The sequence below is a fragment of the Leptonotus elevatus genome, chromosome 19, assembly GCF_054856555.1.
Source record: "Leptonotus elevatus isolate MCC_2025b chromosome 19, RoL_Lele_1.0, whole genome shotgun sequence".
Classification (NCBI taxonomy): Eukaryota; Metazoa; Chordata; class Actinopteri; order Syngnathiformes; family Syngnathidae; genus Leptonotus; species Leptonotus elevatus.
In genome coordinates, this window is record NC_141257.1 from 11,075,907 (window position 1) to 11,095,013 (window position 19,107).

Genomic DNA, 19,107 nt, shown 5'->3' on the forward strand with positions numbered 1-19,107 from the left:
CCCCTCGGTTGCGCGTTCCCGTCGACGGGTGCGAGGCTGCGAGTGTATAGTGTCTGTCTCAGTGTTCCAAGCAGTTCAGATAGCCGAGACACCCTCCCGCCAATGAGCGGAAGCGCGCGGTTCGGGGGCGCAGGGGTGGGGTTGCGAGTGTTGGAACGCGGCCAGCAGTGGCCGGAAACGGCGCTGATGTGTAAAACCCGGAAGTCCGTGACATCTACCCCATGCTAGTAAACAATGGAAACACCACAGATGGGCCAAGAATAGCATCAATGTTGTGGCGTTATATAACACTTCAACTTGAAGGGGCCCCATAAAATTCCTGGTCGGTTAATAGAGTTTTTACTTATTTGCGCACATTCATTTATATTTTGAAACACTAATTATTCAAGTTACTTTTGGACTACACAAAAATGATTAAATAAGTTATTTTAAAATTAAAAAGGGTGTAAATGTATACATTTAAACAACTCAAAATTAGTATTAATAAGTTTTTTTTTTTACGATTATACTGATTTTGTAATTGTGGAGTGTAATATTTGAAATTGTAATTGAATTTCGATTAATTGCACAGCCCCGATTATGTACTGTTGGACAGTTAAAGCAATTTTTATATATTTGTAGCATCGCTAGTCTATCCTGTGAGTTGCAGCCTGTTTTTAATCTTGTCATGATGCATTTTTCCAAACTGGCCCAAGATGACTTTTTGTTTTCAGGTTTTGCTTAAAAAAAATACCACCATGCCATCACTCTAATAAAAGAAAGGAATACTCTTTCACTTTAAGCATTAAATCATCATTTTGGGGGCATATAATAATAATAATAATAATAATAATAATACTGCGATTGTCTGGCAACCAGTTCAGGGTGTACCCCGCCTACTGCCCGAAGCCAGCTGCGATCGGCTCCAGTGCCCCCCCCCCCCCCCCCGCGACCCTTTTGAGGACAAGCGGTTAAGAAAATGGATTGATTGATGATAATAAAAATAATAATAATAATAATACATGTTATTTGTATAGCGCTTTTCAGAAGACTCAAAGACACTTAAACAAAATAAAATTGAACTATATGGTTTTCACTGAGCAGGAAGTGTTTGAAATATGTAACCAGCTACTTAATGTACAGTAGTGGAGTAGAGTGCAGTATGTATGTATTTATTTCTTTATTTAAATGACCTGTTGCTTTGTGTATTATCCTCTCATTCCAAAGAACCCCATGCCTACCTTTGCCCGTGGCCCCACATTTATTAAATCTGCCTCTGCCTCAAAGCAATGGATATTCGAACACAAATGGTGGACAATGTATGTTTTTTTATAAAGTACAATGTTTTAAAGGCGTTATTTTTCTTATTGGAATTTTGGCATTGCCCCGATGAAGTTCATATAGGTTGAAGAAACCCGAAAACTGCAACTTTTGTGAATGAAGCAAGAAACTGAAAGTAGCAGAATAGACAGTTATCCCATGAGGTTTGTGTGTGTTTGTGGACAATATGCCTTTAAGAGTAGACCTTGAGGGCAGGGTTTTTATGATGGAGGAGTGCCTAACTAGAAGCTCCTTTTTCTGGTCAAGTTCGTGATTGAGAAAGTGCCGTCTGCCGTTGCAACAGCTCTACCAGCATGTAGCGGTCCAAAGTGGAACCATGAGTGTGTTCAAGTTCTCCAAGGTGGATTGTTTCCTCACTTATGTAGGCCTGGCATTTCTATTGTTGGACATTGGGTTAGACACAGGGACTGCTGTGTCTCTCTACCAGGAAGAGGAATATGTCTATCTCGGCATACTGATATTTGTCCTGCTGGGCTCGTCCGCGCTTGCTCAAACCTACAGCTGGCTCTGGTATACTTATGATGACTTTGTGCGGGTGACGAAGGTGGAGAACTGTCTCAGTTCGGTGCAGCTGAAGGCCGTTCACTTTTTACAGTTGGGAGTTTACTTCAGGTTCGTATAGAAAGTCTACCGGTACTTTAAACATGTGGGGGTGGTGTATTTTTATTTGGACAGATTGTTTGTTCTTTGCACGTTCCAGTTCATGCAAACATTCCGACTTACAGGAAAGTGAAACAAAATTCAATGATAGGAATTGTGTCGAGTCTGTCAACCAACACTTCACTTTCTGATGGGGGGGCTTCAGCATGTTGCAGTTATGTAATACGTTGGAATTTTCTTATTGTCTAGCAGCCAGAGTGACCTAGTAGTATGCGCGCCTGCCTCATAGTTTTGATGTTCGGGTTTTAAATCTTGGCCCATGTGGAGTTTGCATGTCCTCCCTTTTATATATTTATATATATATATATATATATATTTAAGAAAATATGTGAGGTTCTCGGCAGACACGGCATTAATATTAATCGCGTTTTAAGCCACCGCAAACAAAACAGTATGGACGTTAGGTGATGGCATGGGGCAAATGTGGCAGGCCGTGATTGCCGTGGATGCCAGGTCAGATTCTTGACACATTCACTGCCGTTGACGGTTGTAGACGTCAAAAATTAATTTGAACAATTTCTATTAGTTAAAAAAAAAAAATCCGCTTTTGTTAACAAGAGTATGAAAACCTAGATTTTTTTTAATTGTACATTTAGAACAGATATACAATTAGTGATTAATTGTGAGTTAACTTGTGAAGTCATGCAATTAATTGCGATTTAAAAAAATTAATCGCCTGACGCTCCTAATTTTTAATAATCTCTTCTTTTTTTTAAATCGCCTCGGGCGATTATATATTTTTATTGTAATTAATCGCATGACTTCAATAGTTAACTCACGATTAATTATACATTTTATATCTGTTCTAAGTGTACAATAAAAAAAATCTAGGTTTTCATACTCTTGTTAACAAAAGTGGAAAAAATGTTAATCTAATAAAAATAGTTCAAATTAATCTTTGACGTCAATAGCCGTCAATGGCAGTGAATGAGTTAAACTGGTCAAATAAATTAAAGAAAAATACAGTACCTATTTCCAAAATGAAAACAACTAAAGGTGTAAAGATTAATTGACAACTGATTATCAAATCAATCAAATTATCTTGATAATTGATTAATCATTTCAAGACCTTGCTTAATTCAATATTGCCCAAATCCTTTCAAATTTCAGACTCTTAACAGTTCTCCAATGTCTGTTGTCTTCCAATAAAGATGGCAGACCGCGTGGAATCAAAATAAGACTTTAACTTTGGAAAACAATGATCCACGTTTCCTTATTCTCTGACATGGTACGATCCAAATCAGTCACGGAATCATAATCAATTCATGAATGTCCTTTCTTCACAGTAATGTGTGTTTTTTGAGTGTCCATATTGTTGTTTCTCAGGCACGCCGCCGTTGTGGAGGTCACATCCTGCAGCTGCATTACCAAGACCCAAGATCCAGTCGACTCTGCCGTGTTCCTGACTCACGACCTGAGCATGCTGCGGCTCTTCGAGGCTTTTTCAGAGAGCGCGCCGCAACTGGTCCTCATGCTCACTATCATGCTGCAGCAGGGCCAGCTGGATATTCTGACAGGTAACACTTATGCATGTCGGAGTTGTCAAGGGTGCGATCATTCAATTAGACAAGGCTAAATGCAACCCCCCCTCTCATTTTAACATAGTCCTTGGCATCAAAGCAATGTTTTTATGTTAGACGTGGTTTTGGCCTGAGCACAAAAAAAATGTGGTTTGTATCTCAAATTAGCTTTTGTCATTGAAATGAATGGAAATGCCATTAAACCGTTCCAGCCTGTCGCAGTAGGGCATGTCTTGCCTAGAACTCATAGTAGTGGGACTCACAATAAAACTTCATTGAGACATCTCAACACCTCTGAGCTCTTAGTACAGTACAGCACTGATATAAAGAACCCTTTACCCTGTGAGTAGTGTTATATTGTATGTATACAATGAAAGATCATCAGGTGTGCCGCGGGAAATTATCCAATGTCAATTATTTTGACCCCCAAATTTAAAAGGTTTTTTATTCATCCATCTGTGCAAACCTCATGTAGTTACAGGCAAATCAATCAAATGCTCTTCCACTAAGTAACAGAAGGTGATAATATATTTCAACGTCTGTGATTTTTTTTTTTGGGTGCGAATATAGCGTGCCCTGCGTAAAAAATAAATAAATAAAATATGTGCCTTAACTCAATAGAAGTTGGGAAACTCTTGGTTAAGCACGACAACATAGATGCTAATTAGCGTTAGCATCAAGCTAGCCAAGAGCTAAAGTCCTTTGTTGAGTTTTTTTTAAATACGCAAAGTTACATTTTCTTGGTTTTCTGTTTGGTTTGACAGTAAACTTCAACTGGGAGCGGGATTAAATAGCTTGAAGTCTCTTATTAAACTATTTAATAAAAATGCTGCTAGTTGTCAGGTGAGATGTAGCTTGTGTTAACACAAGGGCTTTGGCGCCATCTTGTGACAACTTCAGAAATTCGCGAATAGTGACCCGTGAATATGTAGCACACAGCTGTCTAATATGACGTCATCCTCAGTGTTGAAGGCCTTGGGCTCGGCTTCAGCTGTCGCCTTCAGCGTGACCACGTACCATCGCTCCCTCCGCTCCTTCCTGCCCGACAAAGAAAAGCAACCCGCCGTGTCGTCGCTCATCTTCTTCATCTGGAACTTTCTTCTCATCTTCACCCGGCTGGTTGCCATCGCCCTCTTCGCCTCCGTCCTGCCCTGCTTCGTCTTCACCCACTTCGTTTGCTCCTGGATGCTCCTCTTCTTCTCCGCCTGGCGCTGCAAGACGAAGTTCATGGACAGCCCGTGTGGCGAGTTGCTCTACCAGGCCACCGTGGGCCTCATTTGGTATTTTAACTGGTTCAACGTGGTGGATGAGAGGACTAGATACAAGGCGACGTTGTATCACAGCTTCATCCTGCTGGATATTTCCGTCATGTGCGGCTTGTGGTGCTGGAGGATGCACACGAAGCCCCCGTCTTTTAAAATCCCCCTCGTTTACGCCTGCGTCATCGCCGTCAGCGTGGTTGCACTTTACATCTTTGGCCTCATACTCAAAATCATCTATTACAAGCGCTTTCATCCGAACCTTTCTGAAAAGGAGCTGAAAGGAGATGCCACGGGCCCTCCCGAGAAGGCGGCCATGTTCTCGGTGGCGGCGCAGGGCGACGCTCCTCACGTTGGTGATCGAAATTACACCACAGAAGATGTAGTGGACGGCGCCGCGTCACAAGTCGACACCAGACTTTGCAATAAAAGAATGAGGAAGCTGGCGGAGAATTTCTACTCATGACACAAGCACTTGACGTGCGCATGGATGACCTACACACATGTACTGTATGTCACGAGGGAGCAGTTCTCCAATCTCAATGAGGACAGATAGGATCTTACCATTATTTGTACATTGGACAAACTGTTACAAGTGTCATTGTTAATTATTATGGGTGTGCCAAAAAATCGATTTTAAATGTCCCAAAATCGATTTTATTTAAATTACTTTATACTGTCTTGGCTTTGCCCGTGTGTGCTTTTATTTGGAGCGCTGTTCATGTTGTACCCGGTTTGGCCACTGAGGGGCAGTATGGTTTCACGCGATCTAATACACTGTTAACTCATTCACTGTATAAAAACCTATATTTTTTTAATTGTAAATTTAGAACAGATTGAAATCTATGATTAATCGTGAGTTAACTAGCGAAGTCATGCAATTAATTACGATAAAAAAAATTAATCGCCCGACAAGATGATTAAAAATTTGGGGCATTAGGCGATTACAAATTTTAATTGTAATTAATCACATGACTTCAATAGTTTACTTACAATTAATCACAATTTTTTTATCTGTTGTAAATGTACAATAAAAAAAAAATCTAGGTTTTCATACTCTTGTTAAAAAAGTAGAAATAAAATGTTCAACTAATAGAAATAGTTAAAAAGATTTTTGATGTTTATAACAGTCAATGGCAGTGAATGAGTTAAGTTGTAGCCACATTAGAGAGTAGAAGGAAAAAGTCACGATCAAGTTATTCCAATAAAAGTTAGTTTTTTTCAGCGTGGAGCCGTTCTTTTGAGCGATAAAAGTGCAGCGAGTAGCATTAGCGAGTCAGACTGGAGTAGATCATTACAATTCCTTGCACATCTATAGATTGAAGCAAAAATCAATGTCAATCAAATTATTTTGAATTTAAAAAATCTTTCTTCATGGAAAATCGATTCTGAATCGAATCGCACACCCAAAAGTCTGAATCGAATAGAATCATGAGACATTCAAAGATTCCCACCCCTATTAGTTATTATCCTCCATAATCAATACTGGAGATCTTCTGCCAACTGTGCAAAGTCCACGCGTTTTAGGGCACTGTACTAAAATGACAGCAGGCAGTATGAAAGTAAAACGACCATAGTAGAACCCTTATGAGAATCATAAGCGCAAAATTGGTTGCCATTTAAACAATGCAACAGCATGTGTACTTTAAATATGCCCTAGTATATAAAAAATGACTATTCAAATACAGTACGTTGAACACAATTGCATTATTTATGAATATAATTAATACGATTAATTTATACGTTTCTATTGTAAATAAATAAAAGAAAATAGGCAAAGACACCGGTCAGCATATTTACAATGTACTGACTTTATCAGATAAACAGGAAATTCTGACAGAGATGGGTTGAAGTCCTAAATGGCTACAGTGGTCTAAAAGACACCCAACGAGTCCTGACCATGAGATGATACAAAAAATTGAAGGCAGCTAAAAAAACAAAACAACACACACACTTTGAATACTATTATACTTTTAACATTGCATCCCCATTGTTTACTTGAAAACAGACATGGCATGCAGAACAATCAGAATTGTTTCATGTATCAGAAGTGGTAACGACATTTTGTCAATTGTACATAAAGTGAACAAAAACCACACAAATGCTTTGTCCAACTTGCTTTTTTTGTGACCAGTTTTAGTAATTTGAGCCAGTAATACCAAGTATTACTTATTGATTGTCTCCAAGCTAGTATGTCGTCACAGCAACTAATAAATGGTAAATGATTCTATTCCAACAGCAATACAGAGCACACAGGATCCGTGAAATCTTTTTTTTCCTCTTTCTTCTGGAGTACACTTAAAACAAAAGGTTGCTGACATCTAAACGGAGAGAAAAAGGACAATTTGAAAGAATTCCCCAAAATGTTCTGAATTCACATGAACCAAAACAGCATAAAAAAACAACACTTGAGATAACAATACATTGTTACGAGGACTAAACAAAAACACATTTCCCTTTGAGATTATGCATACAGATGGTTAAAGGCACAATATAAATATGAAAAATGAAGAAAGAGAAACACACACACACACAAACAAATGCACACAAATACACATTCTTAACGGTCCAAAAGCTGCGAGTGAGTAAAGACGAAACCTTCCGGCTCAGAATTGTTCAGTCATCATGTCGTGTGGACACAAAGTTGACTTTAGTTTGAAACTAACATTAATGAGCAATGGAACGACGTATTGCACAGTTGCCGTCTCGTTTGTACCGTTTGAAGTTTGCATGACGCCATGAAGCGTATCATGCCGCGTTCGCCTACATTTGACCAAAAGTCCAAATTCACTGAACTCGTATCAAGCTATTGGCCTGTAAAATTGTAAAACTTCTGGATTCAATTCATTTCATTTTTGGTGAACCTTCGGTTTGACATTCAATTGCACGAATGAAGCACTTCTGAGGATAAATGCGACGAGCCAGTTTGCCAAACTGCACTGAATATTTCTCGGCTACATTTTGATATATGACAGAATGTTTTAGTGGTGACAAGCGAGGCAAGCAGATGATGAACAAAAGTGAACCTCTGCATATTTGCACTTGGGAAATTCCTGAACTACGTCGAAAGTCAGTTGAGGAATTTCATTCAGAAAATGCTTTCGTGGCATTTGTAATCATTTTGGGAGTGGTCAATTATGGTTTTCCGCCGTTCGCCGTACTTGATGGATGTCGTCGAAATGAGTGCAAACGAGCCCAGAAATAAATGTCGGATTCAACATTTTGAATGCAAACTAACAACTATGCACATAAAGCAAAAGGCCCTTTGGTAATTTGAAATCAGGAGGGAGAGGTTTTAATTAGAAAGAGATCAAACAACAACAACGACGTCGTCGTCGTCGTCGTCATCGTCGTCCCTTCTGCGTCCGAATGAGTACAAAATGTAGCTGTGGCGAGATTAGCTGCCAAAGAATAAGGAGTGCTGGGCGCGAGGACATTGAAAGCAGCCGACTGGACGCCCGGTCTGTTCCAAACAGTCGGCTCCACCTCAGTTCGGTCAGCCAGCCCGCAGCTGTCTGTAAATACGCGTCAGCAGCGTTGGAGGCGCAGAAGATTCTTGATAAGTGTCCGTCCAGAAACGATAAGCGGCTGCGCCGTTTTTTCCCCCCGCAGCCGCCGCCTTGTTTACAAGAAGTCCAGTTCCAGCGCTTGGTGCAGGGACACCAGGTCGCCGTGAGCGGAGATCCGCCAGAAAGGCATGTTGTGCTACGTGGGGCCACAAAACCATTGAGTCAGACTTCCATTTCATTCAAATTTGTATTCTTCTGTTTGTTTAGATATTTTATTACATAATTTGCTCCCCAAAAAGTTATAAAAACGTTTTATTTTAAATATTGCCATGGTCCCAAAAACATTTTTTTAAATGTTTTTTTATGCTAGAGCATACAGAAGGCTTTGATGCAGCCTCTGACCTAGTTATTACACACAACGGCCAACAGGTGGCAGCAGAGTATAAGAGATCAACCAAGGCCATTTTTGGCATCTTTTTGCCAGTGTTTATGAATAATGATGATATTCTAACTATATTCTCACGCTAATTGCTGCAAAACGGAAACAGATACAAATGTAGAAGAGACTCTAATCTTTCTTTTGGTAGGTTCCATGTTTTTATAGCAATAGAACAGAATATTCTGTAGACCTTGCAAAATCAGTCAAAATCCAGCAAAACAGCTGGGAGCGAAGGGGGTTGCTTCAGTGAAAATGGCTGGGAGTAAGAGAGTTAATCTGGTTCATCGTATGCACTGACATTATTTCAGATTTTTAAGCAATCATTTTTAATGGGTTTAGGTGTGAACCCACAGCCGTATCACAACGTGCCTCAATTAAGAGTTAGAAGAAGAGGCAGAGACGGTCCCCAACTTAACTAATTTGTTGGTCCCACAGAGCAGAGAAAATAAGTCGGGGTATTTTCATATGCTATGTTGCTCTATTTCTGTTAAAGTAGCAGTTTTAGAATTGCCATAACATCTATGCTAATACTCATTAGCATGTCAATGACGTTATACGCTAGCATTAAGATAGCGACCTTTCACTAGACAAATTCTTTTTTTTTGCTTTATGTGGTGGGAAGTGAGGGAGACTTCAGAATTGTCATTGTACTTTTAACATTTTCCTCCGAATGTGAGCTCAAAATGAGAGTTTCAACGTTGCGCGCACCTGTTTCGCTGCAAACTCTTCATCGCGCCCGTCGCCTATGACGACGTACGTCACTTTCTTCCCAAAGCGAGAGACGATCCTCTCGAAGCAACTTTCTTTTCCTGCAGCCAAAAGACGACGCCGCAAGTCAAGTGTGCAGAATATCACGTTAAACGTGTGCATGACACTCGTGCTCCTCGCAGATGAACTTTCCACGTGATCGCTGACTAACGCATGGTACAGTCATCGACAAAAGGCCTGTTAACTGGCTGTACCTATTTTTGTGGCGCTGTAGATGTTCTCTATGGGGAAGACGTCTCCCAGGCCATACAGCAGAACCTTAGCCAGCGCTGGGACCAGCTGAGTGGTGGTGACCAAGATGTTAACACACTTCCCCCTGTTGGTCAAACAAACACTTAACTTGGTTATATACAGAAATTCCTGCAAACTGCCGTGAGTTTGGATTTAATTTTGGGATTTTTTTTTTTTTTTTGGGAGAACCTTAAATGTTGTTAAAAGCACACCTTGACTGGATGAGTAGCAGAGACTTGAGCGCTGTGCTGAGCCAGGAGTCCGTCACGTTCTCGATATCGGACTGAAGCCGTAAAAGAAGCTCCCGCTTCCCGGGACTCAATAAGCCTGCATGAGAGCGGCAGCATTTTTTTAAAGACCACAATACACCAAGTATTTTTTATGAAGTTCTGGCAGTTGGAAGTTGTCTCATGTAGGAGAGCTATAAGCAAACAAACACTTTTTTTATTTATCTTGGCTGAAACATGTTTGATGTACAAAGTCTGACTCATGGTGCTATTTGCAACTGTAAGAGAAGACTTGGAACTGCCGTAGTTGAACTGTTTAAGGGGAGGTGAAGTCAAAAATGTTATTTACAATAATGTTCTTTGGGTCTGATCAATATTGGGTTTGTGGAATGCGGATTAGGCGGCAAAACTTACATGTTTTTATCTATCTCGGATGGGGCGACCATTTTGCCACTTTTCAGTCATCAGTAAGTGGGCAAAATGGCCGCCCTCTGAGATCGATAAAAACAGGTGGTTTTAACTGCTTAGCTATAGAAAATTTTTGACCCGACTTCCCCTTTAAATGTGCTCACTGAATTAAGCACATGTGCGCCACCTGCTGTTCCTGAAGTATTCACTAAATAAAGTGTAAGACTTTTTAAGACCATTATCAATGAAATTAAATTTACCTCACAAAAAAAAAAAAAAAAAGGGTGGATGTCAACATCTAACTCACCTCCCACATTTCCCTTGTAGTTGTTGTAAATCTCTTTTAGGCGGCGGTAGCGAAAAGCCAGTTTGCGCATCCACTCCACACCTCCCTGGACGCCTGTCGTGGCTCCAGCGGACCCTCCGCCACTGGGGCCGTTGAATCCATCCGCCAAGAAATTGTAATTACTAAGAAACAGGAGACAGAGTAGCTCAAATTATACAAAAGCCATCCAAATAATCAAAATGTTATTTTGGCGGTTTAGAAGGGGGGTGGGGGGCACCTAAGGTCTTGCCCGTTGTCGTCGGAGGCAACATCCTCAACATGGACTTGGTCACATTCCTGAAAGCAGAAAGTAGACCTTGTTGTTACAAATCGCATTATAGAATCCATTTCACAATTATTTTAAGTTTAAGATACTTAACTCATTTGCTCCCAAAAACATATAAATCCGTTCTATTTTAAATATTACCATGCTCCCAAAGATGTATTTATACATTTTTTTATGCTAAAGCATACAGAAGGCTTTGTTGCAGCCTCTGAACTGAAGAGAATGGTTGAAGCAATGGTAGTTATTACAAAAACGGCCAGCAGGTGGTAGCAGAGTATAAGAGATCTACCAGGGCCATGTTGTAATGATAAAACTCATATTCTAATGCTAATTGCTGCACAACGGAAACATAGATAAATATACTCTTTTCCTGATGAAAAAAAAGACTCATCTTTCTTTTGGCAGGTTCCATGTTTTTTATAGCAATAGAACACAATATTCTGCGGCACTTGCCAAAAAAACAGCCGGGAGCGAAGAGGGTCGCTTCAGTGGAAATGGCTGGGAGTGAATGAGTTAAGAGAAGAAATCGTACCTCTAGGTCGTTGAAGAACAGGTGGTTGTCAGCCAACTCGAAGATAAACTCCTCCATCTGCAAGCCCAAGTTCAGCATGGTTGCTGGGTCCTAATGCCGGACAGTAACAGAGCTCAGAAATCTTCTTAGCTATTTTTATTCATTGTTTACATACCTTGCCAAACTTTTGCGCAAAGGAGCCTGTGAGCAGTGAGTGGAATATAATAATGGTCTCGTCCAGATCCCACAGAAAGATGCGCTAAAAAAACAAAACAAGCAATGATGATTGACCTCAATGGATTCTAAAACAAAATGCTTATTAAGTAAATGCGATGCATTATCGGCATGATTACCTCCAGGTCGGATTCAGTAGAAGGGGAGCTGTCACCCTTTTTCGCCTTTCCTTTAGCTTTTCCCATTGAATTCCTGCGTCCGACCTCATCTTGGTCTCTGGCTCCAGCAGGGTCAGACACGCTAGTAGGCAGAGCCGCCCCTGCTGGGAGATTCTCTGGTGGGGACGCATCTTAGAGAGAAACAATGGAAAAAGAAGAAAAAATTAATAACCTAACTTCCTGTGTTCAAGCGTGATTTGCAGTACAAGATTGAAAAGCCACCTCTGGGAGGTAGTCCAGCTGAGGCGGCCTCTTCGGACTTAACGGCAGAGTACACGGCCCCTCCCACGGCGGCTCCGTGGTCGTCGCTGCTGGGCAGGCCCGCCGGCGCGTAACTGGAAGGCAGGTTGTAATACTGCGAAAACTGGCTCTGTCCCAGAGAGTTGTAGCCACTAAATTCCTGAGGGAGTCCAACACAAAGATGATCCGTCACTTCAGGAACGCCTTTTGTCATACTCGTACAAATATTCAACCGCTTACTTGGAGAGCTACGGTGGTGGATGCCGTGGTAGCAGCTGTAGCTGATGGGATGTTGGAGTACACACTGGATGTTGTGAAACTTGAGCCTTGAGAGGAAGGCACACACATACGTCAATCAAGGCGAGCAGAACCAAAAAAAACCACATGGCCGATCTCATCATAGGAGAATGCTGAAAATTCACACTCTCCTATAGAAAATGTGCCGAGTGTGACAGCATTGTCCTGAGCAAGTGATGCTGCAGCTTGCCTTGGCTGGGGTATGAGTAGTGCAGCTGGCTTGGCTGGCTTGAGGTATATGTGGTGCTGAAGCTGAGAAACCCAGGCTGGCCACCAGAGGGCGCCTCTGGCAGACCTGTCTCTGTTTTTATGCCTGGCCACATAGCACCTAAAGATGACAGACAGCAATAAAAGCAAAAGGAGGAAAGAGGCAGCAAGGGGGTTAATGGGGACAGCGAGGAGTTCCAAAATCCTCCCGTCAAGCTGTGGGCTTTGTGTGTTGGGAGCGGAAAACCCAAAAGCAAATCGATTCCACAGTGCAGAAGCAGAGTGAGGCTACTGAAGCGAAGTGACAAAGGTGCGATGCTGTGTTTTTAGTGAGCAGACCGTTAGAAAAGAAGAAAAAAAAAATAGACTAACCAAATGGTGGGAGGCCGTACGTTTGACCCGTCTGCGGAAAAGCTGAATACACAGCTGATTGAGTCAGTGGGGGGAAGGTCACCGGGCTGGGGTATGATGTCACCACAGGGCTACAAAGAAAGGCAATTAGTACACAAGTGCAAACGTGGCAACAAATTGCCATTTATTTCAGGTTGCAAACTCACTTGCTTCCTTCATAGACCTGTTGGGTGTATTCAGACGCGGCTGTTGTGTCTGCGGCTGTTGAGACAAAACAACCATCAATTTGGCATGTATGCGTAAAGTGAGAAATGGTGCCACCTAGTGGCTAAGTGTGTTCAAGCCAGCACACATTAAAGTGTTCATGCAGTTGATTGGAACAGGTGTGCTGGCTAGAAGAAAAAGTTTGATAGGGAAACTGTCGTCCATGTGTCAGGGATGTGATTTGACCAAAGTGAAATTATCTGAAAATTTAGCCGGGGGTCTGGGGGCCGCGGGCACTCAGCTAGGTCCAGAGCTCATGGGTTTTCCGTGTTTTTAAGTACTTTCAATGCACTCAGATGACAAAGAAATAGACAAAACAACAGCATAAATTTTCAATGTATATTGAACTATCCCATATAAAATTGCAGTTTTAGTCAACTCAAAATCAGTCACATTCAAAAACATTGGACTGCCTTTGCTTTTAAAAACTATCACTGAGAATATCATCATATATATTTACCATGCAATAAATAATTTAATTAATCATTCTTAATTTAATACATAATGCATGACAAAAACATAAAATACCTCATGCAGCAAGCTCTGGTAAAAACACGAATGCATGATTGACTAAGATCATCTCTGTAACTGCATACATCAAGACAGTCAACATATTGAAACCTGAAAAGTGCAAACATGCAGCATTCATTTGAGTTTGTGTCAATGATTAACCATGTTAAATATTTATGGCCATTTTTATTACGTTATAATATTTTCGAAAATTTGATTTCGATTAATTTGAAAAGTTTACTACCGACCTCAAAATTCACGACTCTGTCAGCAACTGATACAGGTTGTTGGGGTGGATCACGTCTCTCTATTACCGCTTCCGATTGTGATGTCAATAAGGGATGGAGGCCGTAAAGTTTTGGAGTTTTCGTTTGGGCACCGAAACTTCCAGCGATGGAATAATTTGTTGTTCTTGACTGGAGTTCTTTCACGTGTTTTTTGCTCTTTGCGTGACTTTCAAGAGCTTTGAAACCTCTCCCACCATAGTCAATGGTATCATGGCACCAAATGCAAAGCGCTTTCCCGGCACGATCGATCTTCCGAATAAAGTCACTGAACAAATTCGTCACAGTCTTCTTTCCAACATTTGTAGATATATCCTTCTCTAACCAGTCCCATCGAAACTTGTTTTTTACAATCTTGTCAATTTCCTTAACTCGTGGAGCATCATTGCGTTCGATCACGGACATCTTTCTTTAAACACCCGGCAAAAACGTCTGAGAAATGAACAATGGCATACTCCTATGCCTTTATAACAAGTGCGTTTATTGGTCAACACGGAGACTTCAGCCAATCGCAAGATCAGTTTCATTTCAGTTACGGAAACACTAAAATGGAATGCTGTCGAGAGACGAAATCGGATTTTTTACCACTTAAAAAATTGTAACATTTTATTTTTGGAGATAAAAAAAGCGGAATTCCGCAAATTAGCGGAAAAATCACATCCCTGATGTGTGCAGGCTAGTCATTTATGACAACAGTTTGTAATTATTTAGATTTGAGCACACAACATGCACAATCACAGCTAACGAAAACTAGCAGATGGACCCATGGGAAGAAAGTGGCACGAAGACTGAAGTCATCTAAAAGTAAGTCAAACAAATCTGTTAAATCTGTGGGAGCATGTTGGCATATTATCCTTCAAGTTGATCGTGGATCTTGTTGGCCTTAACTGTTGGAAAGGAAATTCAGGCTACAACAAAATTTGACAATGTCATGTCTATTAATTAAGGCTATAAAAATAATAATAAAAGGAATTTATGAGATTACAAACTGGCAGGATAGAGAGCAGTGGCACTTTTTCTTGCTTTCTTTAAAAAAAAAAGAAAATAAATTGTGAGTAAATGGCGGGATTAGACTACCTCCTTTTCACAACTGCCAAAAGGTGGAGCCAGTGAGTACATGTGTTGATATTTGGGCCGCAGTGGTTTGGTAGAATATTAAGTTCTAATAGTGAATGCGAGTGAAAATGTTTAGTAAGCAGCTAAATAAACTGCCTTTCTAATGAATTCATTATAAACTTCATAGTAAAATTGACTCATGCCATCTGTTTGTGCGTTCATACCAGAGTGTGCATACGAGTTCAGCTGGGGTGCCCCTCCTATCTCTCCGTCAGACTCCCGATCCCCTGTAATCACAAGCAAGTTATATTTGTGGCAATTCACCGCTTTCTCCACATTTTCTACTCACGCGTGCCAAGTTGGGAGATGGACAGGGCAGAGTAAGAGCTTCCCTGCTCCGATGGAGCTAGATTAGGGCTTCCGTCCTCTCCCAAATTACTACAAGTACATCGAGGTGACGGGTTTTAGTTGACAGGGTTTTCATAAATGAGCCATGTTGCCTTTCGCCCGCCCCCCTCCATACCTTTGCTGTTTCTCTAGTCCCGTGTCTACGTCAAGTTTGGCTTTCTTCGCCTGTGCCCCAAAACCAAATATTTCAGTTTAAGAAGCATACAGCTCAACCTAAAATTAGTATCCATTAATTAAGAAAAATCTGATTCAAGTTTTGCTTTTTGTAGCATTTCCTATTTAGCATGCAACATCCCCCAAACATTTGGAAGGAGTAAATAAAAAAATAGTAAACTGAATATGATGAAAATGCATCCATGAACAGGAAGGTAATTCGTTTCAACACTCGTTCCAGCACTAAAAGCTCACAGGAGGCTTTCAGGAACAAGAAGCAAACAAATTTGGATTGAAAGAATAGTTTCTTGAGAAATGACGGGAAACGGTGAGAGTACAAGACCGCCCAATTTCAAATCATTAGTCATTAATGTGAAATGCCCCCACCCTCTTGCGGGCACACTTACCGGCAGCTCCTGCGAGTCATCCATCTCTGCGGCAGAGCGACCCGACAAGACAGCGCGCCGTCACAGCCTACTCTCTGGACCTGGGGATTCTGTGCGGACCCTGCTTCGACAGTCACAGAGTAGACAATTGAAAAGTGGACTGAAGTGATGCCTTTATGTAGTTTTCCCCCAATACAAAACCCTCCCCTCCCCTCGTAAACACACATGGATGCACCGCCCCCAACAGGGAGCCCAAGAAGTGGGGCGTCTGGGTCGCATATCCTGCACGAGACCTACAGGTGAGGCAGGTGTGACTGACGTCGCTTGACTGCCCGCCACTCTCGTGCTTAGCGAGGGATTAGGCAAGCGTGCCGCCTTACATGTGACCTCACTGGCGTCAAATGAAAACACTCTCGCTCAGGTGGACGCCGCCGGTGCAAATGATGCCCCGGGGGGATAAGATCTAACCTTGTTTCATCGCTCGGCTCGCTTAACTGGCCTTTCCCGTCAAAGTAGGGGACATGGAACGTGTATCTGACATAATGTAGACGCAGAAGCTGAAAATAGGTCAGACGGCAAATTCAACACCACGCCGACGCGTGAGGCAAATGACACGGCACGTTCCGGATCAAAAGTGTGCCACCTCCAGGGGTTGGGTCCAATGGGATGCATATGTCAGCTTATACAAGATTTATATAAGTGAACTCACAACACCTGGAGGAAAAGAAGGCCATCGAAATGTACACACTTTTGAGATGCTCGGATCACCGCCGCATACTTTTCTAGCGGTACTAAACGCATTGCACCTTTTACTGAGCTGTACTTCAAAAATTATAGCGACAACTCGATAGCCAATAATTTACCAAAAGACTGTTTTTTTTTAAACTCTCCACTAGATGCTCTTTTGTTTTTGGCCTATTGTCAAGGACAAAACTTTTCTGAGCCTATACATTTATCAGTTCTATGTATGATATAAGAAAGACATTGGAAGTATTCTTATCCCTATTATTATTATTATTGTTTTTTTTTAATGACAAAAACAACGTCGTTAACTGACACAATGTAACCCAGCATAAACGTAATACCCCCCCCCCCCAGATCTCCCTCCACATTATATTACATGCTTTATTCATAATGAAACAAAACAACAAAAGTTACGTTATCTGCTGACATTTTTATAGTGTTAGTGTTGTTCCCGATTTCCCCCCCAACCTTTTGCATAAGCAAAACTGCACAATTTTAACGTAGCAAGTAGCAGAGGACAAGCCTTTTAAATAGCGTTCAGACCCAATTTACTAGTAGTTGTTTTGCTGCTGGTGCATTTGGACCCCATCTGCACCACCCCGTCTCTCAAACATCGCTTTGCCATTTTGCAAGTCGAAGAAACCTTGAAAGGAGCAAGCATTTCAATCCCCATTCCGTCTGTAAATAGCTAACCACTAGATTAGCAAGAACCAGCAAATAAACCAGCCGAGGAGAGTGGTCTATGAAGGTGAAGCGGCACCAGACTAATTCCTGAAAATTGATACTGCATTTGGCGTAGGTAAGTAACAGCAACAACAAATTATAATGATCAGTTTGTTTACCAATTATCGAATGTTATGAACAGCTAGCATTGCTAATATTTATAGCGCGTTGCGCTACGTATGTTAGCTATTTACGCACGCGCTTAGTAAAGTTATACAAATAGCAAAAAACGGACGCCTTTTTCCTAAATGTCACATTTATATTAGTTAATTGGCGATACGATAGTCATACTGGCAATGAGGTCATGAGTTTGGCACGGGCATAAAAGTTTTCTGCTCCAGATATTAGTCGGGTTCGGCCGCCATAGGAGCGGGCACTGAAATGGCAGCGTGCAAAGCATCTCACTCCTGCTGCCGCAGCAAAAAATGCCAAGTTGATTAGAAACATAACAGCGCATTACAGTGGCACCACAATCAGTAAACCCGTCTTACCATTGAAGGTGGGAAATCACAACGCTAACATTTAAGCATCTCCATTTGAATCCAAAGTGTAAAGCTTTGTCTGTTGATAGGGAGCACTATTTTGCAGGAAGTTGGCGTTTCTGCGCTATCTGCGCATGCGCACAATGTCGATTCACATGTTCAGTGTCCCCCGGTGCCTTGTCGACAGGTGTGGAAATGTTTGTTCACTCGGTCATTCTTTATTAACCTTCATTGTTTCCGTTGCAAAACCAATGCACATAGTTTACTTCTTTTTTTTTTTTATCTCACAAAAAAATCAGGTTAATTACCACTGGATTAAAACGGTAAATATGTAATACAATGAAGCGTATTAGAATGAAGCTTCCTGGCATAGCATACAAGTGAAAAAACAATCCAGTGCAGTAGTGTTTTTTTTCTACTTTTCATGTACAAGTACTGTTTAGTTGTATTTACTGTAATTTAAGTACAGTATACGTTTGCATATAACTTTTTATTTTAAATACTGTATTTAAGTAATAATGAAATAAATATATGGAGGTAGGAATGGATAAGTTTATACTTTCTCCTATTTCTTTTTGAACATGCAAGCAGGTAAGCCCTATGTTGTATTGATTATTTCTAACCGGTTTGCTGTTTTTATTTATTTAAACAAGTTAGTGTATTATACAGTACTTTTATTTCTATGCATGTTCAAAATTATATCTATAAAAAACTTTATTCAATTTAATGTGCAATATATTGCAATTGAATCATTAAGTACAGTTTTTCTTTTCCTAAATTTAAGTGTATTGTTAATGTTCAAACTATGCTTAATGTTATAGTGGTTTATAATAAATTATTTATAGTAAGTACGTTAAGTAAAAACTTTTTTTTAGGAACCCTATGTTTTTATTGTTGTTGTTTTTTTTAAATGAACACTGTCTATTAATGTTGGTCATTTCGGTGGTACTAGAACAGGTAATTGTTTTTAGATTGTACTTGGTGTAAATGTTTGGGAAACACTGCTCTATAAGGAAGGGGGGGGGGGGGACTGCAGCATTTGAATTTCCCTTCGGAAGAAGCAAATTGTTGTGACCTTGTTTCCTTAAAGGTATAGCTGCCTTCAAACTTGTAGTTATTGTTAACAACAAATTGAATATGATATCAG

General features: G+C 40.8%; 2 protein-coding genes across 3 annotated transcripts; one reads left to right on the plus strand and one right to left on the minus strand.

Moving 5' to 3' along the window:
- The first annotated feature begins 1,571 nt into the window (after positions 1-1,571).
- LOC147157940 (XK-related protein 8-like) lies at positions 1,572-6,989 on the plus strand. Its single transcript, XM_086063414.1, has 3 exons — positions 1,572-1,932; positions 3,307-3,497; positions 4,465-6,989. The coding sequence occupies exons 1-3, from the start codon at positions 1,637-1,639 to the stop codon at positions 5,223-5,225; spliced, it is 1,248 nt and encodes a 415-aa protein (XP_085919540.1). The 5' UTR covers positions 1,572-1,636; the 3' UTR covers positions 5,226-6,989.
- Positions 6,547-18,094, minus strand: eya3 (EYA transcriptional coactivator and phosphatase 3). Of its 2 annotated transcripts, XM_086063409.1 has the most exons (19): positions 17,970-18,094; positions 16,033-16,132; positions 15,588-15,637; positions 15,414-15,502; positions 15,289-15,351; positions 13,157-13,211; positions 12,972-13,081; positions 12,583-12,720; positions 12,336-12,421; positions 12,078-12,255; positions 11,817-11,986; positions 11,639-11,722; positions 11,485-11,574; positions 10,905-10,963; positions 10,649-10,809; positions 9,919-10,033; positions 9,670-9,791; positions 9,416-9,516; positions 6,547-8,464 (listed from the first exon to the last, which is right to left on the minus strand). In XM_086063409.1, exons 2-19 carry the CDS (start codon positions 16,054-16,056, stop codon positions 8,384-8,386), a joined length of 1,776 nt encoding a protein of 591 aa, XP_085919535.1. In that variant the 5' UTR covers positions 16,057-16,132; positions 17,970-18,094; the 3' UTR covers positions 6,547-8,383. The 2 variants fall into 2 exon arrangements, with proteins under 2 accessions (XP_085919535.1, XP_085919537.1); XM_086063411.1 differs by lacking the exon at positions 12,583-12,720.
- Positions 18,095-19,107: the final 1,013 nt, after the last annotated feature.

Coding starts and splice junctions, on each gene's coding strand:
- LOC147157940 (XM_086063414.1), top strand. CDS start 1,637: ATGAGTGTGTTCAAGTTCTCCAAGGTGGATTGTTTCCTCACTTATGTA. Junction 1,933..3,306: donor CAGTTGGGAGTTTACTTCAG/GTTCGTATAGAA, acceptor GTTGTTTCTCAG/GCACGCCGCCGTTGTGGAGG. Junction 3,498..4,464: donor CCAGCTGGATATTCTGACAG/GTAACACTTATG, acceptor CGTCATCCTCAG/TGTTGAAGGCCTTGGGCTCG.
- eya3 (XM_086063409.1), bottom strand. CDS start 16,056: ATGGATGACTCGCAGGAGCTGCCG. Junction 15,638..16,032: donor ATGACTCGCAGGAGCTGCCG/GTAAGTGTGCCC, acceptor TTTGGGGCACAG/GCGAAGAAAGCCAAACTTGA. Junction 13,212..15,288: donor GAACTCGTATGCACACTCTG/GTATGAACGCAC, acceptor TTGTCTCAACAG/CCGCAGACACAACAGCCGCG.